The sequence below is a fragment of the Sminthopsis crassicaudata genome, chromosome 5, assembly GCF_048593235.1.
Source record: "Sminthopsis crassicaudata isolate SCR6 chromosome 5, ASM4859323v1, whole genome shotgun sequence".
Taxonomy (NCBI): Eukaryota; Metazoa; Chordata; class Mammalia; order Dasyuromorphia; family Dasyuridae; genus Sminthopsis; species Sminthopsis crassicaudata.
In genome coordinates, this window is record NC_133621.1 from 243,416,480 (window position 1) to 243,441,560 (window position 25,081).

The following is a 25,081-nucleotide window of genomic DNA, read 5'->3' on the forward strand; positions in this document are numbered from 1 at the left end:
TAAGGTCTTACCTTGATTGATGTCATCTTATTACAGGAATGAGCATCTTGGGGGGGTCAAAGAATAATAGGAGTCTGACCAACAGGGGCACAGTCATGCACAGTATATTTCCCAAATGACCACCCAGGTAGAAGCCAAGAGGTCTGGGGAATCTAACCTGCTGGATCCTATAAGCCCTACAAATCATAGATTTATAGCACAAAGACATGGCAAAAGGGACCTGTGAGATCAAATTCAAATCCCTCATTATATCAATGAAGAAAACTCGGGATCAGTCAATAATTTGTTAAAGATCAAGCAAATACTAAAGCAACAAATCTGTGCTTCAAACCCAAGTCCTCTGATTTAAATTCAATAATCTTTCTAATCCAATATTATAAATTATGTGGCCATATATATAATGTAATATAATACATATAATGTAGCATAGAATGCTATATATGTCATTGTGTGTCTCTGTGTATGTGTATAACACCCCAACTAGTACTTAGGGTTGGATCACATACTCCCTCATATTCTAAGAATAACCCTACAGGTGGGTCACCCCATTTGCTTCCTGTTGAGTGTCAGTCAGTAGACTCAATTAATTGTTACCAAAAGCATTTATTCAAATGGCATAACAAGGAAAGTAGTTACAAAACAATCTAGCCCAAGAGGACCTGATGAGAAGGGGGATTCTAGAAATTCTTGGAGCCTCTCCCATCAGCCCTACCTACTGTATTAGCATCGACTATTTTGGGGAGAAGTAAACTAGACTTGGATGGGCCTCACTTATCCCAAGAAAAGGGATAATGTTTTCAGACATCTTCATTGAGAAGCCCAGCAGATAAATCAAAGCAATTATACCTCAAAGGGACAAACAATCATGGAATTACAAGTTAGGGAGAACATTAAAGATCATTTAGTTCAGACTCTTATTTTATATGCTAGAAAGCCAGAAATTGCTCAAGATCAAGGCAAAAAACACAATTTGAACCCTATCCTATAATTCAAAATCAGATACTTCCTCCCTATCCCAACACACACACACACACACACACACACACACACACACACACACACACACACACACACAGAGTCCTGCTACCAAGTGTGATCACTGAACAAAGTCACAGATATTTCAACTAATAGTGAAATCAGACAGTTCTTACATTATGTTGCTTCCTAGATTTCTAGTTGAGCTAAAGGGGTGAGAGAATATATGTGGTATATTTACAAACACACACATTTATTATCTAGAACGAGTGCTCCTACAAAATGTTTTTTTTTCCAGTGGAAACTCTGCTTTCACCTTCATCAAGATTCCTGGGCTGATTACCTTACTCTAGGTAACAGCCTAGGTTGTTGCCCACATCACTGCCCAGAAGAACAGGTGGCAACAAAAACCAGTAAATCATGGGAAATAATCACTCAGAATTTTACTAGATAAGAATAAAAATAGCTTAAGTCAATTTTTTACTTTATAGATGAGGAAAGATCCAGAAAGGTGGTTTAAGGAAATACATTTGGTTGGTGTCAGACTATTCTATTTCTAGATCCTCTTTAGTAAACTCCATCTTAGAAGCTCAAGTCTCAATCCAAATCAGGATCAAAGAGTATCTATACTTGTATAAATGTGTAATACCTCAACTTATATTTGGGTTAGGTAATATACTACTTCAATATTATAGGTAGGTCATGCCATGGTACTTCCTATTAACAGTCAACTAATGGACTCAATGGATTCTTATCAAAATCATTTATTCAAATGGCATAGTGAAAAAAGTAGTTTTTTTAAAATTCCCCCATAAATTTGGGGTACACTCTCTTACAAAAAAAATAATATACATAGGAGGAATGGGCTCTCATTTAAAGTGCAACGGCAATGAGATACATTTGTAACAAAGCCAACTTGAAACCCCTGGTACTGGCATGGCCTGAAAATTCTGTCTCCTTTCTGAGTCTTCATGTTGGATTCCCAGGGTCTGTTTGACTCATCTACCAAGGGGCACCACTTCTTGAAACAGGTTCCTCCCTCAGGTGACTGTCTCTATGTATCTGAGACAGTTTTATGTGTGTTTTTCATTCCCACTGCATGTAGTTTTCCTACTAGTTCAGTGGCTCCTTTTCAAAGCTACATGACTAATGCTGGCTAAGGGGAGAAAAAGAAAGAAATCCTGTACTCTTCCATTGAAGGGAGTCTCTTCTACAAGATAGCTCCTGGCTTGCAAGGGCTCAGAACTCTGAAAATCATCTAGAAGTTACTTAATTAAAGTGCCTATAGCAGAAGCTAATTTGTTTGCACAGCCAATCAGGTTATTTCCATCAATGACTCAAACTGATATTTCCTTCATAAGGGATCAGAGTATGCGTACATCTTGTTTATTCACTGTAACCTCATTACATGTGACATTAGTTGAGCTGGAGCTAGAATGGGTTTGAAGAAGATGAAGAATCACATCTCTCCTTACAAATGTATGGTATCAAAGGGACCTCATTCCTCAGGGGGAGGGAAGTAAATAAAAAGAATAATAATAAAAAAAGACTTAAAAGCATAACATAGAATAACAGATGGAATTATCCATTCCATTCAGAAATATCAGAATACCAATGTGGGGAAAGAACCTTATTTAGGGTCATGAAGTCGGTTCATGCTATTGATATAGATGTTAAGTGATTTGGCCAGAGTCATATAGCTAGTAAGTATTTGAGGACAAATTTGAACTCAGATCTTCCTAAACTCCAAGTTCAGGATTCTATCCACTTTGCTTGTTGGTCTATGTTCTAAAGGCAGGTAGGTAGAAGAGAGGACAAGATTAGTTGCTAAACCGAGGGATTTTAGCCAGAGGAAGAAGAAGCAAAGGCTAGTGAGGAGGAAGGACATTGAAATATGGGAAATGAGAAGATCCAGCCTCTCTTGGGTACTTATCCTTATTAATGAAAGACCCAAGTCATTATTGCCATTTAATCTCTTTTCACTTCTGATTTTTGGCTCTCTTATTCATGTGTGAAAGTTAACATTCCTCTCTTATTGAATTATAAGTCCCTTGGAGACAAGAACTGTTTCACTTTTGACTGTGTGTATCTAGTACCTAGCACACAGTAGAGATTCAATAACTGCTTGTTGATTAATGGATTCTCTCAGGCTATCTTTTCATAAGGGTCACAATCTGTGATTCTCTTGTGTATTTCTTATCAAGCACCCCAGCTTGCTCAGTGTTTGGGGACTTCAACCAGGCTCCATGAGTGATGAGCTGGTGGTCCACTTTAACACCTTAAATCTTCTGCCTCAGCCGATATGTTCCACACCTACTTTATAGTCTTTTTTTTATTCTATGATCACTGTGTAAAGGATTCTTTCATAGGCCAGATGGTTGGACCAAGATTCCTTATCTTTTTCTAGGGGTTACCTGTTTCCCCTTTCTTCTCCTTTACCTTGATTCACCTGCCCCCCTTTTCTTTCTTCCTACCATTCTCCAGTTATACTAAAAGCCCCCAGAAGAAGAATCAAACACCTTAAAAGAGAACAGTGGGTCTTGGAAAGGAGCTAGGATGGTCAGGAAGTCTCTCCTTAGCTGTCTCAAGTGCCCCACCCTAAACAAACATTGCTCAGAAAGCCACAATTCTGCTGAACTGGGAAAAGATTGTGACCACTCCACCCACAAGCTCCAGTTTCCAGGAATGTGGATGCTTTTTTCGGGGGAGGAGGGTCTGAGCCTCTCCTAACTTCTCCCCTATTTGGCAGAAAACCAAAGGTAAAAAACTGGACTTTCCCACCACAGGGTTAAGAATCCAGGCTATCAATGTAGTGTTGATTCAAATTCAGGATTTTTTGGAGTATGAGATATAAATAAGTATAAAGAATAAGTATAAAGGTTGATATGAGGATTTTTAGCATTGTAGAAGGTTAAGGTTTTAGATATGGTCAGTGCCGTGGGTAGCGGAGATTTTGACCAGTAGTGTGATATAATAATGGGTTAGAAATAAAATTGGATTAGAAAGATTATTGAATTTAAATCAGAGGAATTGGGTTTGAAGTCCAGATTTGTTGCTTTAGTATTTGCTTGATCTTTAGCAATGTATCCTATTCAATATCTTTTCTCTATACTTGTGTTTAATCTATACCATACCCTTTCAAGGGTGTCCTGGTTTATGGATTATTTCCTTTAGTAGAATGTGAGAAATGGCTGCTGAAGATTGCCTCAAAGATTTGACAGCACCATCATTTGCCAGGTGCAAGTATAAATCTACAAGTGAAGAAGAGTATAGCCCTGAGCACACCAGAGATGGTCATATTGAGGGTTCTGTCCACATTCTCCCACGTGAAGCTGATGGAATCAATATTAATAGGGTATTGGAACATATCCCTCCCAATTCTTATCTAGTACTGAAGGAACCAGTCTGAAACAGTCCTACTTAGTAAGGTCATCCTCTGAAGGATTTGAAGAATAACCCTGAGTACCTTTTAAAGTATTCTGTCAGAGTCCCCTTTGAATTCTAAACAGATCTTCTAACATTTATATGGAAGTTAAAGTTGGGAAAATTATATAAAATATTTAAAGCTTTCAAAGGACTTAATTCATATTCTATTCTCGCAACAGTCCATTCTGGACTAGAATTTGCACTTGCTAATGTGGATTTTTATTAAGTGACTAACTGCTCTAGAGTAAAAGTTCTCAATCTAGAGTCCATAAATAGATCTTTAAGGGGTCCTTGAATTTGAATGGGGAAAAAAGACATCTTTATTTTCCCTAACCTCTAACTGAAATTTAATATTTCCTCCAATTATTCAAAAACATTATTCCAAGAAGAAATCTAAAAGATTTCAGCACATTATTAAAAGGGTCCAGAGGCTTTACTAAACTCTTAAATGGGTCTATGATACACAAAAAGCTTTTCTTTAAAAATCCTATTCCAGAGGTTATATGTCTGAGATCAATGGGACTCAGACTGTTTTTTGGGGGCACTTGCTCGCTGACATGCACCAAGGGCAGCTTCTTTGTTAAACTGTCAGAAATCACTCAAATTGTTATGATCACAAAAAGGATAAAAATTAAGAGTGCCTGTCATAAAAATTATAGACTGAGATTAACTGTCTTTTTAATACATCTGAATAATTCCTGAAGAGCAGTTCTAGAGTACTATTTTTGATATCAATGTCAATTGATGTTGTCCTGGCCTCCCTGGAAAGCTGATGATGATTTTACTTCTCTCCCATTGCAACAGTAATACTAGTTTACTACTTCATCTTTGAAAGTAGTGATTGCATACTTTGCCTTCTCTAGGTGTTTTCCTAATAAGAAAGTACAATGTGAGATATAGTTCTATGAAGTGTACTCCAAAGGGCTTAGAGTATCCTGAAAGAGCTGAAAAACTTCAAAGATCATCTTATCTACCTCTTACTTCCCATAAGATCACTGAAACCATTTTGGACACGTACCTATACTATTTAAATACTTGAAGGAAAGCATATGGTAAACTTTTGGAAAACCAATTTCACCAATAATAGGAAATTTAGGTTATATGTGCTTACTGAACTGAAAGAAGAAAACCGACATAATACTATTTAAAAAAAAATCATTATACCTTTTCCCCTTTTTTATTATTAAAACTTTTTATTTTCAAAATATATTCATGGATAATTTTCAACATTCACCCTTGCAAAACCTTGTGTTCCAAATTTTTTTCCTCCCTTTCCTCCATCTCCTCTTCTAGATAACAACTAATCCAACATATGTTAAACATGTACAATTCTTCTATTCATATTTTCATAATTATCAAAACATTTATATCTCGAAGCTGAAGTTTTTCAATTCTTTTTTAAAAAGTTATGGTCATTGCCCAGTTTCCTCCTCCAGCTTCAATTATTCATTCATTAGTGCTAGAAAGAACCATAGGTTCTTTCTTATTTTTTGATTCCCTAAGAGACCTTAACAGAGAAAAACAGATCCTCTTTGAATAACTTGAGCCACCCTAACTTGCAAATAGGAACTGTTTAGATTTCTCCCTAGGAAATTTTGGGTATCTCACAAAGAATTTCATAGGTAGTATTTCTTTAACCTCTGTGTAGTTCATGAAGAGATTCAGAGACCTTGTTGAAATAGTATACTATATCTTGGCCCAGAAGAGAGAGCAAAATTCAAATAGAAAAAGAAACTGAGTTCAGATAAGCTGGCGAATTAAGTTATTTTGTTGGCGAAAGAAAAACGTCTATGGTAAAACTTAAGGAAAAAAGGAGAGAAGAGGAATAGCTCAGCTGCCACAACTCAGATTTACCTTCCTTCTAGCAATTGGATAGCAATCTATTCAAGATAGATATGACTTCTGACAGTAAGATATGCTTCAGTATTTAAAGTCAACACATAACACACATCTCTCCAAACATGTCCTACAATATTTTCTGTTTTTTCCATGCTTAACTACATTTAACCAAAAGTCACTTCCTTGTGGTCAGAGACTGCACTGGAGATGGGACATAGAAATACAAATTGACAATCATATACACTGTATACAAAGGAAGGCTCACCTTGCTTGTGATGTCTCTTTGGGATTATGTATTAGAGAATTTAGGAAGACAGAAGCTAGAAGAGTTCTTTCTCCCTTTTGTTTGAGAGGTAAGTGCCATTTTTGGTCCTTTCTTGTCAAAATTAGGTGAGAATCCAGCTGTTCCCAGATATAGCATTAGAGTTGTGAAGTGCCCAAGAAACTAACAAAAACTAAGGGAGATAGTTAGTGAGAACATGCTAGCACTTCACTAGAACATCTCTTTAATCACTTCACTCACCCCAAATCTGTTACAGATGAGAGAATAACTCTCCATTAATGGTCTGTCTCTTTTCCATTCCCACAAAAGGTGAAAGTGAGCACAAGTTCATTTCGATTCTGTATCTCTAAGAGATACCAGTTTCTTCCTATCCAAGAAATTGTTCCCTCCCCTTTCCATTATTTATTGGGTTTTTTAGTGCTATTATCCTCGTCATACAAAAGAAAATCCAATGGCCACTTGATCCTTGTCTCGTATGAATAATGTTGGTTCCAATAGACTTTAGAAAAGAGATTAGGATCTCTAAAGAGCAGGAATTCTTACCCTGGGGATATATGGATAGATTTCAGAGTTTCTGTGGATATGGCTAGGGGGGAAAAAAAAAAATCTCTGTCCCCACTAAGCTTTAACTGAAATTTAGAGTTTTTTCACCTATTAATAACAAAAAAAATTAAACATTATTCTGAAATGTGAAGGTCCGGTCTTCTCTCAGTTGGAATTCTTCTCTGGGAGATCTCTTTTCTGCTTTTCTGTTTAAGGGAATGTGCACTTGTATACATATATTATTTTGGTACTGTATTTTTTCTTTTTCCTATAAAATATGAGGCAAAGTTCTTAGCTGAAAGTGAAAAGAAGAGGGGATACAAGCAATCTGAGGAGAAATGAAAAGGTTAGAAAAGTCTCGTGGAGAGTGAAATAGTGAATTGATAAGGGAGGCATAGTAGGATTGCCTAGTATCAGTGAGGGACCAGTTGCGATTGTAAAATATAAATTTGTAGTAGACCTAGTCTGAATGTTTGCATGATTTTTTCTACCTTTGTTTAGCAACCCATGCATGGGAATGAAAGTGGTATATAGTTATCTAAGACTTAAACTTAACTGGGCATGGCAAAATTATAAGGGGATATAGAAGAGGATAGTATAAGTTGAATTAATTCATTAAGAAGTCCAAATGAGAAGCGATTAATGCAGAAGAGCTGATTTAGAAGAGGATTGAGGGGTTAAAGATTATGGTATGGAGGAAGAGTAAGGCTTGGCAAGGGAAGGCAGGAGATATAGAAAGTCAACAGATTATGTTTGGATAGGGTTTTTTTTTTTTTAAGAATTCTTAATGGCAAGACAAGGATATGACCATCTTTGTATGTGACTGACATGGTAAACTGAAAAATTCAGTAGTTAGGGTGTTTGAGAGACAGCCAACATGCATTATTAAGTCCTAGGCAGGAACTGGGGAAGAAATAAAAATTGTGAAATACGTACCAAACTCAAATGAAGAAGGAAGAGGAATGACCTGTATTTTGTAGACAATCCATCAGGATTTTGATTGGGTGGTAAGCAAAACTGCATAAATCCTCAAAGAAGGAGAAGTTACTGAGTGATGGAGAACATCTAGTAGTGGCAATGGAAAAATATTCCTATTTCTCTGCCTTGATCAGTGAGCTGAAGGGAATGAGTAAAGATGCTGCTATCATGCTGGAAAAGTGTGGCCAGGAGAATGGGCCATCAGGGGATTCAAGTTTCAATGAGAATTAGAAGATGAAAGGAGTATAAAGGAAGATCTTTTTTTTTTTTTCCCCCTGAGGCTGGGGTTAAGTGACTTGCCTAGGGTCACACAGCTAGGAAGTGTTAAGTGTCTGAGACCAGTTTTGAACTCGGGTCCTCCTGAATTTAGGGCTGGTGCTCTATCCACTGCGCCACCTAGCTGCTCCAGGAAAGGAAGATCTAAGGAAGAAAAATATTTATGATGAAGGGAAATTTGTTGCCTGTGGAACATGTGGAGAAAAAATAGTCCCCTTGCATTCTTTATAAGTGTACATCACCCTTACTCTTTATATCTAAATTATATCTATATAACACAGATACATATCCCAAAACCGCATGTCTAGAAGATGTGACAACAGCACAACACAAACTTTTCAAAATCCTCAAACCTAAAAGGCTCTTTGGAGAGTTGTATTTTTTTTCCAAATGAAATGGGGAGTTATTCTTCCCTAGCTCTTATCTGTTTGGTTGATTCAGCATCCAGAGTGCCCATTGATATTACTACTTATAGTGCATTTGTCTGTGAATTTTCTCTAGAGGTATATACCCTTCTCCACTAACTTTTTTAAAGCTTCAATATCCTGGGTCAGGTTTTATATAGATACATATATATATGTGTGTGTGTGTATTTAGAAGAAAGGGACATGGCATGGAAAGATTTTTTTTTTCCTTTTCCTTATTCTCCAACAGTACTTTATGTGAAGATGTCTCTCCTTCTTATACAGAGGCTGAGATGGACCTGAGCTAATTTAGGAATCAGCCACCTTCTTTTGTGCTACCTCTGGGCTCAGGAAGAGCAAAGCCTAAGGTTGAAAGAAAAGTTTCTTCCCCTTCTGTTCTATGTCCATTAGATTATAGGATAGATTTAGAGTTCAAAGGGACTGTCTGATGTAGCCTTTCATTTTACAGATAAAGAAATTGTCATCAAAAGAGATCTTTGTGACATATCCAACATCATACAAATAGTCAGTAGCAAAGCCAGAATTCTAACTCAGGTCCTCGGATTTCAAATTTGAGCCTCTGAGCTGAAGATCTAAACAGTGCCTCCTGTAGTCCTAAGAAAGGAACAAAGCCAATTCAAGTGGACACTAGTAAGTGAATCCTCAGATCCAAAGCCAAAATCAAAAGAATTATAAGTGAAGCAATGCTCTATCTTGGACTGCTTTGGAGCTTCAGTATATATAACATGCCTAAGGTATGGAAATTCTGGTAATTTGTCCCACAGGGCTTTGTCCTGAGCCTTCTTCTCTTCTAGCACTGTTCTATTTCACTTGTTGATCTCATTAGTTTTATTAGAAATTATAAGATAGAAGGTATCAGTGTATATAAACATATAACTTATACCTATAAAAGTATATGTGTATGTATACACACAAATACATCTATAGGTGACTCTGGGTATTTTCTCTGGCTGTTTTCCATGCCTGGAATTTTCTTCTGCCTCATCTCAACCTTTTGGTCTACTCCAAGTAAAAGCTAAACTCCTACCTTCTGTAAGAAACCTTTCCTAATCCCCTTTAATACAAGTGTATCTTATTTCTACTGATTATCTCTAATTTATTCTATATATAGCATATTTTATGTAGTTTTGTTTTTCTATTTAATTTTCCTATTCTATTGTGAGCTCCTTGACTATCTTTTCCCTTTTTTTCTGCTAAGTACTTTCCCAGTACTTAGCAGAGTGCCTGACACTTAATAATGGGCACTTAATAAATGTTTATTATCAGAATGAATGACTCAGCTGAGGCCTGCTCCATTTTGAGAAAGTAGAAAGCTGCTTAGAGCCCAAGATAAGTATGGCATTATTAAGTGAAGGCAGGTAATACTTAGATTGGGTATCAAAAAGAGCCACAACTCACTCTATGCTCCTCAATACCACAATGGAAAGAAACATGTATTCCTGTACTTGCCAGAAATGCCCTAGAACTGAAAAACAACTCTAAGGATAAATCTCACAAACAGCCTGGGTTTGAAATTTAACAAGAAAAAAAAAAATTCCTTACAGTGAGCTGGGTTTTGTTTTTTTTTTTTTTTTTTCTCTCAGTTTTCAAAATAGTAGATCTGGATGACAGTTCAGGAAGTTGATGGTACCATCCCCCTCCCCCAACCCCCTCCGATCAAGGTATCTCAGAAAGCTAGGAATTATGGTCACTGAGCTTTTAGGACACTGTTTAGCCTAGCCAGTTGCTACTTTTAATCTCAAAAAGAGGAGTTGGAAAGGTAAAATAAAAATAGTATACATGTACCTCAGCTAGTCCATTAAGAGGGGAAGGGCAGGAAAAAGGAATTAGCATTTATAAAACACCACCGTGTGCCAGGAACTATTCTAAACACTTTTTTACAAATATTATCTCATTTGATTTTCATAATAACTCTAGGGTATTGATAGAAATATCTCCCTTTTATAATTGAGGAAATTAAGGCAAACAGCTTAACTGACTTGCCCAGGGTCATACATCTAATAAGTGTCTGAGGCTGGATTTAATATGGGAGGTCTTCCAGACTCCAGACCTATCCAATGCTCTATCCATTGCACCACCAAGTTATCTCAAACATTCAGGAAGAGCCTTAGGGCGACAAATTGTCATATCCTCCCTTTTCCAGTAACAATGGTAGCATTTATTCAAGTATTATTTCCAGAGCAAGAACAAGAAGTGGAAAGGAGTGGATAGTGGGGGTATAATGTATTTGGTATCAGAGCAGATGGCAAGCTGGCTGCATTCAGTAGGTTTCTGTTGTCCTGATGGTTTCATAGCTGGGAAGTAAAGCATGCCAGTTCAGTACATTGAGTTAGGTGAGTTCTCACTCACTAATTGGAATAACTTGGCATCAGGAAGATTCAAAGCTTAATGGACCAATTTGATAATGGGTGGGAGACTTGGCAGGGAGAAGAGATCATCAAGAGAATTGATAGCAAGATACCCATGCTGAGTAAGTGTAACTTATGTCAATCTTATTTTCTTCCTTCAAAAGCTATTCACAATGAGGGAACCAGCCAAGGACTTGCTTTCCCTGGAGACCTACCCAAATATTATCCAAGTGGATAGAGCTTCACACTAAGTTGGGTTTTTATTTTTGTTTGTTTGTTTGTTTGTGTTTTTTGGCCCAGTTTCTTTTGAATATAGTCCTGTCAATGCCTTGTTGCTTTGAAGTCAGGGAATCTGGATCTAAATCCTGGCTTACTACCTGGTGAATTTGATGAGATGAAGGGACTAGTCCTGATGATCTACAAGTAGGAAGAGGTATATAAGGAGTCAGGAGAACTGGACTCAAGGCTTGATCCAATTTAGGCCAGTTGACTATTTTGGACTTCAGTTTCCTTACTCCAGAAATAAAGGAGGGATGGGATTGAATGATCTCCTAGATCCTTTTGAATTATCACATGAAATGTGGATGAAGAAATCCAGTTGTGGTTCAGCTCTTTAAAGCTTTTTTGTCTCCAACTGGAAATTCTGTTCTACCACCAGGTCAGAAGTCCTAGTCATCTGTATAAAACACAAAACTCTCAATCACCACAGAGGAGACCCCAGAGTGAAAATGGGAGTAGTTGTGTGTGTGTGTGTGTGTGCCCTTTTCCTATTTACCCTGAATTAAACTATTGCTTTTTACTTGCCAGTTTTTTCCCTGCCTCAACAGGGAGATTGGGTAGTAGCTTGGTTTCATTCCTAAGTACTACATGCTGGGGATACGATTTCTTCCACTACATATATTTAAACAAGATTCTATCACAACAAAATAATTTGGAGTCTTGTAGAGTTCATCATAATGGAATTTTGCCTGAGGCATCTAGAAAAGTCCCCCACTCTCTAAAGTTGAGGCAATCAAGAGGTTGGTGTGCCAGGTGGGAAGGGCAGAGATAACTTCCCGGTCCTTGGGAGGAGTATTTAGAATAAATAATTCTGCCCTGCAAGAATCCTTTCCCTGAATCTCTTTGACCAATCCAGCTTATGTCTTATTTCTTCTCCCCAAACACCACCCTCTACCACCAATGATACTATCTCTTCCCAAAATTTCCTAAGCTTGGATTTGAACGGAAATTGGCTGGACTTAATAACTTTATGAGAAGATTCATAGGATCCAAACTGGAGTCTTCGATCTCCTAATCAGCATGGAAGAACAGATTGGTTCAAGTCCAATCATGACTGGTATATGTAGCTCACGGACAGGAAAGAGAACACAGAGTGGATCCCTGGAAAGAGGGTTGGATTTGGAATCAGTTGAGAGCTGGGTTCAAATTATAGCTTAGTACTTGTGTGATTTTTGGCAAGTTTTTCCACCTCCCTGAGCATCTGTTTCTTTATCTGCAAAACAATAAGTCTGGACTAAATGGCCACTAGAGTATTTTTCAAATTCTAAATCTATGACTCCATGAAATGCTCATTAGAGTTACTTGAGTAATTACTGAATTGTTAATTACTGGGAACAGTTTTGAGGGGTGACTGACTTTTCATAGATGGGGTTGACTAAGTATTTCTCATCCACCCAGTGTTGTTGACAGAATAGCTAGGGAGACAAAAATATTTATATTTAGAGATGATGAGATTTAGTATAAAATGTTGATTGAAATTGTTCATATATCTACTAACCTGGAGAGAGGTCTTTGACAAGTGGCTGGAATAGCAGGCACTTGACAACTAAAGTGTTAGTGTGGCCAACTGAAAGTCAATAAGTATCAGTATACCTTTTCCTACAATTTGTAGAATACCTCCAGGGGCATGGTACTAAACTATGCATGGCTTAGAAATGGAATAAGTTGTTCTTTGCTGGCAGGTTGCCCCATTCACATCCTGCATACCTCCCAAGCTCAGTTCTATCCTACCCCCACAGGAGTCAGAGATCAGAGCACATACCAACCACGGAGTTACTAGGGTCTATTAAACATCAACCAATCATCCAGAACCCTGAAGTAATGAGGGAGCTCAGAGGACACTACATGGTCCTCCCCTTCTCTACTATTTACCTCTGCCCTCTGCTTCTTCTCTCTATCCCTCCCCCTCCTTATACACCATTTTCTATGTAATATACTTGCAGTCTTTTTCTCCAGGCTTGCCTCAGTAGAATTTCTCAGGGGGAAAAAACCTTGCTCGAGAACCTGCTAGAAAAAATATTACTGAATTCTCTAAGTCGCACAAGCATTTCAAGCTTAATAGGAATTTATTAAGCTCCTACTAAGTGCTAGGCACTGTGCTAAGAGCTGGGGATACAAAAGGGAAAGACTCAAGGAGTTCAGTCTAGTGATACTACGAATCCATCCTTAGTTGTACTTAACAAAAGGATAAATTGGAAATAATCAATAGAAGGAAGGGCCTTACATTAAGGGAGATCAGAAAAGCCTCCTCAGAAAAAGAAAGGATTTTATCTGGGATTTGAAGGAAGCTAGGGAAGCCAGGAGGAGAAGATAAAGATGAGGAGAGGGAGAGGAGATGTCATTCCAGGCGTAGGGAAAAGACAATAAAAATGCCCAGAGAAAGGAGATGGGGCATCTTATATAAGGAACAGAAAGGAGGCATTGGATCACAGAAACTGAGGTGGATGGGGGGAGAGATAAGGTATAGAGGTACTAGAAAGATAGGAGAAGTCTAGGGCTTTGAATATAAAAAAAAAAAATAACATATATATATATATATATATATATATATATATTTAGAGCTAGAAAGGCCCTTTGTGATTATTTTAAATACTAATCTCCTTATTTTGCAGATTAGAACACTGAGGCCCAAAGAGTTTCACTTTTCCAAGTTTACACATGTAATATATTGCAAAGTCTGCATTTGAACCCAGACCCTCTGCCTCTGAATCCATTGCCTTGTATATGAGATTAATTTTTAATTCTAATAAACGCTTCTTTTGTCCCATTCTTTGATTTTTTTTTTGTTAGTTTAAAAGTAATAATAGATTCAAAGACTTATGCTATGAGAGACTTGCAGTGCTCATGATAAGCATTAATAAATCCCTATTGATTAATGAAGGGAAAACTTACTACTTGCCTTAACAGATCCTTCAAATTCAATATCCTGAATTATCTTAATTATCATTTATCATGAACTCTTTCTTAACAGAATTCATTTAATTTTTATTTCAAGATTACTGCTTTCCTTTATGTTTAATTTCATCTCGAAACAGAGACCTAGCCTATTTGGGTTTTCTACTCCAAAGGGCCAAACTTAATTCAAACCTAACTCAAATCAAAGAGATAAATCAAATCAATTAGATGATGTGAAGTCAGCCAGCTCTTTAATCTTTGGATTGTAGAGCTGTTCCTCAAGTGCCAGCAGGTGACACACACAAGATAGGTCACCAGCTGGCCTGAATGAGCCATAGTGATTGAGATTTTATACCTTGCACAATACCTCAGAGTAAAAATGGTTGCATGAAATCTAAGTGTTAGCCAAGTGTCCTCAGTTTTTTTGGCCTGCTTCACTCTGTATATTTTCCTGCTGGCACAACTGACCCCATCTTCCTTCAGACCAGGATTCTTCCCCAAGCAGAATGAGGACTTTGTGCGGCATCTGGTTCTAGGAACACTGCTAAATGTGTTTCCTGGCAAGGACCCCAAATAGCAAGTGAGAATTTGTAGGTGTGACATCTGCACACAGTCCCAGAGCACCTGACTCTCCTGCCCGACTTTTTTTATAACTCTTTAAAGTTTGAAGACTACTTTACAAGGATTTTCTCATGTGACCTTTGTTTATCATCACCATTTTACAGATAAGGTAAATAAGGCTCAGAAAGGTTAATGATGTTCAAGGTCATACAATGACTAGGTATCTCAATGGTAGCACTTCACCCTGGTCTATTGGATTTTAAGGTTGGCCCTCTAGCCACAATGCCTTTTATAACATAAAATGGGTATTTCTATTCTATTTTATGGGAAAGAAATGGACTCTCAAAGAAGTAAATTATTTTGCCTAAGGTCACACATTTAGTAAATGGGAGACTCAAACTTTGAAAAAATGTCTTCTCACTCTCTATGCTACGTCTCATTCCTCCTAATTCTCCTTTATTCTTACTGTGACCTTCAAATTCTCTACTCCTAAGTATTTTGCCAGATCTCTATTCTGGCAACATTCTCTTCACTTTCCAATCCTGACCCTCTGGTGAACCTGTTCAATTCTATACTCTTCTCTTAAATTTCATATTTATCCATTGCCACTCATATTTTGCCAAACCCCAACCTTGAATGATTCCCACTATTTGCTTCTATTCCTTCTCATGTGCTGCTGAATAGAGTTGGAGGAAGTCATACAAGCATACTGACTAGAGCTAATCCAAATATATGTTATCTAATTTCAACTGGACCCTCAAAGCAAGCAGCAAGGAAATCTTTTTTAGTTGTTGTTCATTCGTTTTAGTCATATTCAACTCTTCGTGACCCTATTTGGGGCTTTCTTGGCAAAGATACTGAAGTAGTTTGCCATTCCTTTCTTCAGCTCATTTTACAGATGATGAAAGTGAGGCAAATTTTTACTCCTCTGTAGTTCATTTTCTATCTTACTCATGAGATAGCTAAGTGGGCTAATGAGATAGAGCACTGGACTTGGAGTCAGAAAGGCTTTAGATACAATTCTGCTTCCAGTACCTACTTGGCTGAGTGATCTTGGACAAGTCACTTAACTTATTTAGCCTTACTTTTTTCATTGTAAAAGAAAGGGAATACTATTAAATACCTTATGGGGTTGTTTTTTTAAAAAAAAAAAGACAAAATAAAATAACATCCTTAAATTGCTATATAAAAGTTAGCTTGTCAAGTTTTATGAATTCTGCCTCCATATCTCCTCCTTTCTATGGACATAACCACCACCTAGTTCAAGTTTTTATCATATCTCTTCTGGACTATTGTAATAGTTTCATATTAGATTCTCATTTTCATGCTTCTATCCATTCCAATTCATCCTCCATATAACTGAGAAAGTGATTTTCTTAAGGTACAAGTTTAATCATATTACTCAGCTTAAGGGGATCCCTAATACTATTAGGACCCAATATAAATTCTTGTATTTAACATTTAAATCTCTTTAGAACCTGGACTCTTTTTACCTTTTTAGTCTTTTTATACATTATTCATTCCTCTCTTTGAACTCTGGTCCAGGCATATTGATCTGCTTGTTGTTCTTGCATTTTATGCTATATATCCCATTTCTATGACTTTTCACTATCTCACATGTGTAGCATGTAAAATATATCTTCATTTCTTGGAATTCATGGTTTGCTTTAAGATTGCTCAAGAACCACCTTTTCACAGAGCCTTCCTGATCCTTCCAGATACTAGTATACTCTCTCCCAAAACTATCTTATATGCACTTTATATATATATATATATTATGATACTTATCTATGTATGTTGTATATACCAGTAGAATGTAAGCTTCCTGTTTTATTTTTGTCTTTGTATTACAGGAATCTGTCTGGCCAAAAGTGCCACAGCCTTAGGATAGAATAGTTGGGTTTTTTTTCCCCCCCATATGCAATGACATGCAACAACTGAAATCAAACCTCTGTGTCCAAGGAAACCTGCTCTGTCTTTAGCCACTTAGTCCCTCTTTCTATCTCTAATCATGGAGTTGTTTTTCACCTCACTTACCATTTACTCTGCTAGATGGAGTTAGAACCATAAAAACCTCAGCTAGAAGAGAAAATCAGAGTCCTGGTGCCCCCATCAATTGCAATTTCCATTCATGTTGGGTTATGGGAATATGGTTGACATTTCTATATTATTCAGAAATATTCAGTCATATATCACAAAACAAAGCAGCTGGGCACTGGGTGAGAATGACTAGAAGCAGTAATATATTTCCCAAGGGGAGTGAAACTTGGAAAATCTGATGGAGAAAAAAGTCTGGAGGAAGTGGTCACTCTGCCTTCAGAACCAGGTTTCAGAACTTAATCATAGTCACCCTAATTACAATCTACAGTGACTCTTTAGTATATGTCGCCATAACTTTTATGAATAGCAGTGCAGGAGGAATACTGAAGTTAATAAATAAATAAAAACTGAATAAAATACTAGAGATTGCCTTACTGCTTGTCTTGAGGGCCCAGTTGAAATTAAGTAACACAAAATTGTATTAGACCTAATTGGTATGCTTATATAACTTCCTTCAGCTCTGTTTAGCAACATATGAGAAAGGATAGAAGCAACAGTGGTAATAAATCAGGGTTAGGGTGTATGAGTGGCAGTAGACAAATGAACACTGAATTTAAAAGATTATTCAATATAAACAGGTTGGATTTATACCAAGAATGCAAGCAATGCTTCATCATTGGAACAAACATAATGAAGCTTATTAATAACAAAATAACAAAAATCATGAAATTATTATCAATAAATGCAGAAAAGGACTTTCACAAAACACATCAACCATAACAGCTATCTAAAACCAAATGCTGGAAAAATTTATAAGGGACAAATATTGGAAGCCTTTCTATTAAGATAAGAGTAAAGCAAGGATATCCTGTGTCATTGTTAAAATTTTATGTACTTCTAGAAATGCTAGCTATAGAGATATAACAAAAAAAAAATAGAAGAAATTGATAGAATTTTATCTAGTTGCAAACTATATGATAATTTGCTGTGAGAACTGTCATTGAAAAAATTAAGTGAGACAATAAATTACTATTAGTAATTACTTTAGTAAAGTACTAGGATATAAAATAAACTTCCTGCAGGAAGAACTAGAAAAATAAATTCCATTCAGCCTGTAGCTCATCCTCAGCACAGATTGGTCCTCCAACAGAGACAATATCATGGAGATTTGGTGGAGATAGATTTGTCTAGCCCACATTTTACCCAAAATCCCTAAGTTTCTGTGGCTTTTGACCTTAAAGGAACTTCCTTCCAAATGAGGGAAGCAGAGAAACCAAGAAAAGAAATACCAAGAGATGGAAATAAATTACAGTGATCACATTTGATTCTATGTTTCTCCTGATAATCTAAGTGGAGAGCTTGAGTTGAGAGCATCAATTCCCTGTTGATAAAGACAGAGGATAGCAGAAAAGAACAGGCTGAGAATGGAAAAGAAGGTAATGATAAGCTCGGAGTTATAGAGCTAGAAATGGATAAAGCATCAAAGCATCAAATGCATATGGTTGGTGAGAGAAATTTAAGTTTAGTTCTCATTCCCTTTGCTTCTCCTTCTATGAAGAAACCCTGCTCCTTTAATTTGCCTGAACATGTTTCTTTCTGTTTACCCCTCCAATCTGTGAGGGAAAGAAAATAGTTATATCCTCCAGCTACAAGTCATATTATAGCCTGCTGTACCTTGTTTTAACATCTGTGTTTCTATGCTCTTTGATATTACTATGAAAGTAGATGAGCATTAACAATGATTTAGTATAAGCCTATAAGTGTTCCTTTTGAAATTTAGAGAAGGGAAGATAACCCATAGGCAGAAGGGATTTTTCTTCAGGTCAGACTGGAATAGAAGTGAACTGATTAGGGAAAAGGTTTTTTGTAATTTTAATAATATTTTAAAGCAGAATCTAAATTGTCTTTTCAAATAGGAAAAAGAGGAAAGGGGTAGAGAAGGATGGAGGGAAAGAGTGTCTTACACAGAGAGTAAGACACTCACAGAAAAGGGAGAGAAACAGAAACAAAGATACAGAGAGAAATTAAATGAGAAATAAGCCAGATGGAATGAGAAATGGAAGTTAGTGTATTTGTTCAAGTAATCATATATAATATACTTAGCCAAAACCCAACTCACTACAAAAATAACTACAAAGTGAATAAAAAACATTTTGAACACAATTAAAATCCATATGATACAACTACAAAATGGACTCCATGTTAAGGAGGACAAATAATTAGAGAGAATCTATTATTCAAAATTGGGCCACTCTAATACAATAGAAATGTTGACAAAGTTACTTTATAGAACTAGATACAGTATAAAATTTATCTGGATGAATTAAAGATCAAGAGCTCGTAGGGAAGTAATGAAAAAAAAGGACATATCTTCATGACAATCTTTCCAGTAGAGTAAGTTAGTATAATTTAAACCCACTTAATAGATGAAGAAAGTGAGGTTTAACTGAGTGAAGTGATTTGGCTGAGGTCCCACATTAAGTGTCCAAATTCTGACTTTAGGTTTCTCAAGACAAGACTTTTTTCTCTAGTCTCTGCTACTTCTAGAAACCAATTAAACTTTGGTCCAAATGAAAAGGCTCATAATTCTTTCCTACTGTGACAAAAGGAGTACAAGAATATGCATAATATTTTGATAGAAAAAAAAAAGTACCAAACTTTGAAGAAGAAACTGATTCCCTCAGCCTTTTATCTGTAAAATGGTATAATAATACCTGTTCTATCTACCTCACAGGAACAAAGAAGATAAAACATAAAATGCTACATAAATCTGAACTGTTATAAGCTAGAGTACAGTTCCAGTGGAGATTTCTGAGTCCTCCTGACACTTGACCCTCTGTTCTGAGGGAACCAATTAGATAACCTGATCAAAGTAGGGGGTTGTTAGAAGTGTTTCTAGAAGAATTTTCCTGGACCAATATTTGGCTCTAGGTGTCAACATGGGACAGAATGTAGTGAACTAAAAAACTGGGCACTCCTTCAATCTATCTTTAAAGAACTAACTATTTCATGTTGGCCCAGTATTATTTCCCAATTTTGCACAGCCAGCCCTGGTGAAGTGTTGGGTTTATTCTTTGGGAGAATTCAAGAGTTTCACTTTATTTTTATCTAGGATTTATTATCAAGTAGAGATCAATCCTAAAGTAAAGTGAGGAGAAGATTCCAGGAAATAAATTATATGAACCTTTCACATTATTTATACAAATGAAGAATAATTGATCAAATCCAATCCCAGTGAAGTAAAATGGATGAGAGGTTAGTTTCCCACAGGGTTCTCTCCCTTCTCCCCTTTAATCTCTTCCTAGATTTGAGGCTAGGAAGGACTCAAAATGTAGTTCTCTCCATAAGCTCATATCACTGGTGACCCAAAGACTCACCAAACCCACAAGCCTTGATCTGGCTAAAACATGGATTGTAAATTTCTCAGCTTTCTGCAGTCTGAGTCATCCCCACAGTCCAAGGAGGCATCAAGGCCTCTTCTCAAATGAATTGAAAAAAGGAAGCAGCAGGGTCGGGAGCTAAAGAAGAAACTCTGATGCCTCCATTATCACCCACAGAAGGAAGACTAAAAAATGTAAGGGGTACTATTTCTAGCGTAATCTGGCTATATATTAATTCTTTTTTTTTTTTTTTTTTTTTTTCCTCCAGGAAGAAACAGGGGGGAGAAGGAGGGGGAGGAGGGTGGGGAGGGGGGTGTTTGTGTGTGAGGTGGTAGAAGGAAAAAGCTGGACCATTTCACTGACAACTCTGGAGTACTAAGACCCATCACCAAATCCTGACAAAGAAATGGGAAAGAAATGTAGTCACACCTGGAGTGGTCACTCAGGTCTCCTTTCAGAAATATCCAGCGAAACCCTAGGGCCATTGCTCCCTTGAAAATGCCTGTTTCTTTACTATAACTAGCCCTCCCTAGTGGAAGATAGCCACCTAATAATGATTTAGAGGCAGACCTAAACTCTGCCCCAGAGTGCTTCCGCAAAGCAGAAAGAATATCTACTTACCCAGACTTTAGCCTCTCTGGCTGTGACTGAGCTCAGACAGGAGGCTGACTCACTCACCACACGGAGGAGGACAAAAGAGGAGGAGGAGGCTCAAACAAAGGGCCCAGACAAAAAATGCTGGGGGCACCCCGCCGGTCCAACCTCCTTATCCTCGGGACAGTAAGGGCTTCATTCTTGGTCTTCTATTAGTAAGAGGGCTAAAACCTCTCACCTGAGTAGCTCTCCACAGCTCCCTCAAGACCCACATGCTGTTACTTCACAGAAACTTTCACTCATTCACCCACAGAAATTTCTCATTTCAACTCATCTCACCCATTCAGAACAACTCCCGAGTCTCCTCCAGACTGAAATTGTCCCAGAGCTATTTTACCACCCTCCCCCAGACCTCCTATCGCCGCCGCCACACGCATACATACTCTAAATTAGAGGCACTTCCTTAATTAAATGGCACAATATTAATAATGATAGTTGTAGAAAATTCTGTTTTAGAAACCCTCCTTGATCAACATAGTATAGGAGTCTTGGAGACCCCTCCTCGTGCGTTTTACGCTTCCTTGGGGCAAATGGACCAAGATAAAAAGCATTCTGGAGGACTATAGATGTTCTTCTAGTTACAGCTTCTCTGCCTTTCTGTCTCTTCTCTCTCTCTCAATTCGAATGTGTTTGGGGGGTAGAGTCAGCTCTTTTTTTCTTTTTAACTGCAGCCTACAGTCTACTTCCCCTCTGGATAAAACTTTCAGGACTCCATTCTTTCTCCTAACTCAGTGTCCAGTCAGACTCGTGGCACTACATCCTGGCACTCCGAATGTGCCCTCACCTCCCAGCCTTGCACAGTGGTCCAGGGACGCACACACTCGAAAGCACATACACCCTCTTTCTCGGTCCCCGAGATCTCGAAATCCCAACTCCGCACCCGTCCCAGTATCCAAGCTCTGCGTCCCGGTCCTTGCTCCACACCTGGTCTCCGCACTCGCCCGCTCAGAGATTGGAACGGCTCAAACTCGGAGGAAGCCTTTTGACAAGGAGATTCTGCCTCGCACCTGGCCCCGCCCCCTGGCTCTGACCCTGCCTACGGACCCGCCCCATTATTTTGGCCCTGTTCCTCAGTCTCAATCCTCCCTAGTCAGTTGCTTGGAGTAAATTGAATTTAATTTGCTCCGACACCATTTTGAGTTTCGAATCAACCACTCGCCAGTGCAGGGGTGGGTGAACCTATCCCACGCACCGGAATCATGCCCCTAAAATTTTGGTAACAAGAAACGTTCCTACCCCCTGTATTTATGTTATTCCAGTTTCTGTGATTCTGAAGATTCACGTTCCGACCTTTATGTCTTATTTTGTGGACTGTCCCCCCAAAACACATACACCTCACAGTGCTACAATTGATAGCACTTTCCAGGTGTGTCGCCCACACCTCGATTGGTTTGCGCGTTCGGAATACTGTTAGCTCCGGTTCTATTGGCTATGGAACTTAAATCTATTCTTTCCACTGGCTTCGGAGAGGAAAACAAGGCATTTGGATTTCGGCCCAAATGCTAACGCAAGCATGCAGTTTCTTTTTCTTCAGGATTTTTAATTAATTTAATTTGTTTTTGTTGTTCTGAACTTGACACATATCAAGGAACTAGAACAATTCGGTATATATCGGGGGCGGGGGCAGGAGGGAAGGAAGGGTAATGTAGGATGCGGAGAATTTCTGTTTATGTATGTAGCTTTTTAAAAAACACACACTAATGTATCGTTACTGCCAAAGTTGTCTTATTTATCTAGGTCTCCCTCAGAACTTCCTTACCTTCTCTAATGTGCTTTTAAAAATATTATTCATATTCACCCCCCCCTTTTTTTATCATCACTATCACTAACTTTATTTTCCTCCACCTCCCCAAAGTCCTCCCTTGTGAATAATAATAATAAGTATGGTCTAGTTGAAAAACAAATTCATTGGCCATATCTGAAAATGTATTTTCCATTCGGCACTTCTAATCCATTACATTGTGAGTTCTAAAGGTCTGGAGGACTTGGGTCCCCTAGGGTTAGAGCTGACAGCTGGCAGCTGAAGGAGCTACTGCAACAGAGAAAGGATAAATGGATTGGACTAACTGGCAGACATATCCTGGCAGTTGTTTGGATTGTGCCAAGAGGAAGTGAAATCCAAATACTTAATACCTAATTAACCGTACCTGATTTTTTAGTCTTCTCTCAATTGATGGGTACATTCTTAATTTGCTGAGAGGGTGTGAATAGTTTGGTGGCTTTTTTTTTTTTTTTTTGGTTAAAATTACAGATTTCTTTCCAGAATAGTTGGATCAATGCATAACTCCACCAATTCCCTTTCTTGTCATCTTTGTGAATTTGTTGGGTAGAATACCAGAATAGTTTTAATTTGCATTTCTTTTTTTTTTAGTGACATCAAACATTTTTTTTCATATTTTTGTTGATTATTGCTTTGGGGAATTGTCTGTTTATAATTTTATCTGCTTGGGAATAGCTCTTTTTCTTCTGTATTTAATCAATTCCTCATCTATCTTGGACATCTGAACTTTATCAGGGAAATTTTTTCAAAGACTTTTTTTTAACTGTTTTATTTCTCACTTTAATTGTACTGATTTTGTTTGTGCAGCTTTCAGGGCTATATAATAAAAATATTCATTTGTTTCTTATGATCTATATTTCTTGTTTACTCAAGAAATTTTCCTCTATGGTGAAAGCTATTTCTTTGCTTGCTTCTTAAAATATGACCTTTTATATCTATATTATGTATCCATTTGTAACTTATTCTGGTATATGATTTGAAATACTGGTCTAAATCTAATTTTTGCCAGACAGTTTTTCAGTTTTCAGAACAGTTTTTGTCAACTAGTAAATTATTAACCTAGCAGTTGAGGTTTATCAAACTCTATGTTATGATGTTTGCTTCTAGATTTGATGTACCACTTTTGACCAATCAGCTTTCCTAATTTTTTTTAATGGCTTTCTAGTATGACTTAAGATTTGGTGCTGCTATGCTTCCTTCTTTCTGACTATGCTGTTCAATCATTTCAATCATATCTTATGCTTTGTGATCCCATTTGGTGTTTTATTGGCAAAGATACTGGAGTGGTTTGCCATGAGGAAACTGAAGCAAACAGAGTCAAGTGACTTGTCCACAGAGGTATAAGTGATGGTGGACTTTAAGTTTACTCTCTTCCCTTGTGAGAAAAAAGCCCAACTGGCAATTATCAAGCATAACCAAATTCCACTCTATTTTGTTTGTATAGAGTGATTGTAAGAATAGAACTCTTATGATCCTCTATTGTCTATCCCTCAGACCTCTGGGTATCTTTAAAGAACATTTGAAATATTGATTGTTGTATCTTTTAAACAGGTCTGGGACACTAGTCTGGCAGGTGCATTTCATTTGGGTCTTCTTTGATCCCTTCCTCTTAGTTACTAAATTCTTTCCTGGTACTTCCCTTGTTCACCTGAGAAACCTCCACGGTTATATGTTCCATCTAAAAGATGATCTCATGATGCATATTTTTGCTAAGTCATTTTCAGGACCAAGCCCACTATGAAGTTCTCTTTCCCTCATAGTGCTTTCCTTTTAATGGTATTTTTCTCCATTCTCTAACTCTGGTAAATCTGCTAAACTCTTCTGTGGATTTAATCTGCTAAGCAATGGCATATACTCAGTTCTCACGATGGATTCTTTCAAACTTCTTGGTAACCTTATTGCTCTCCCAGTTCTATTTCATATTTACTACTTCTGATGCCTATTTTACCTCTTCATTTTGTCTGTAACCTCTTCTCTGAAATAAGAATGGCCATTGTGACAACATGTTTACTTCAACCTAGGAATTGTGACCCTGACCTGATCAGTAAGTATCTGAAGCCACATTTGTACTCAGGAAGATTAGTCTTCCTGATTTTAGTCCTGATACTTTATCCACTGACACTTTATCTTCCCTGCCCATTCATTTAAGTTGTACAAAATAATTTATAAAAAATTCCTTTACTCATTTGTTATGATTTTTCCTCTTTGATATTTGTCATTTAATCCATTTCTCTTAAAAATCAGATCAGCAGGGCAGCTAGGTGGATAGACCACCAGCCCTGAAATCAGGAGGACCTGAGTCCAATTCTGGAATGATCACCATCGTTATCTGTTTTCTATATGAAGCCCTATTTTCTAGTTCTATTATCCATTTCCATGGAGTTTTTTGCTTTCAATTT

General features: G+C 37.5%; 1 protein-coding gene across 2 annotated transcripts in view; it reads right to left on the reverse strand.

The window, feature by feature from the left end:
• The window catches only part of VDR (vitamin D receptor), a 91,631-nt gene extending 69,750 nt beyond the window's left edge, over positions 1-21,881 (reverse strand). The window contains exon 1 of one of the 2 annotated variants that reach the window (XM_074270704.1): positions 21,687-21,881. In XM_074270704.1, coding sequence (XP_074126805.1) covers positions 21,687-21,735 — 49 coding nt within the window. In that variant the 5' untranslated portion in view covers positions 21,736-21,881. The remainder of the gene's footprint in view (positions 1-21,686) is intronic. The other variant, XM_074270705.1, reaches the window with a different exon arrangement.
• Between the last annotated feature and the right edge of the window lie 3,200 nt (positions 21,882-25,081).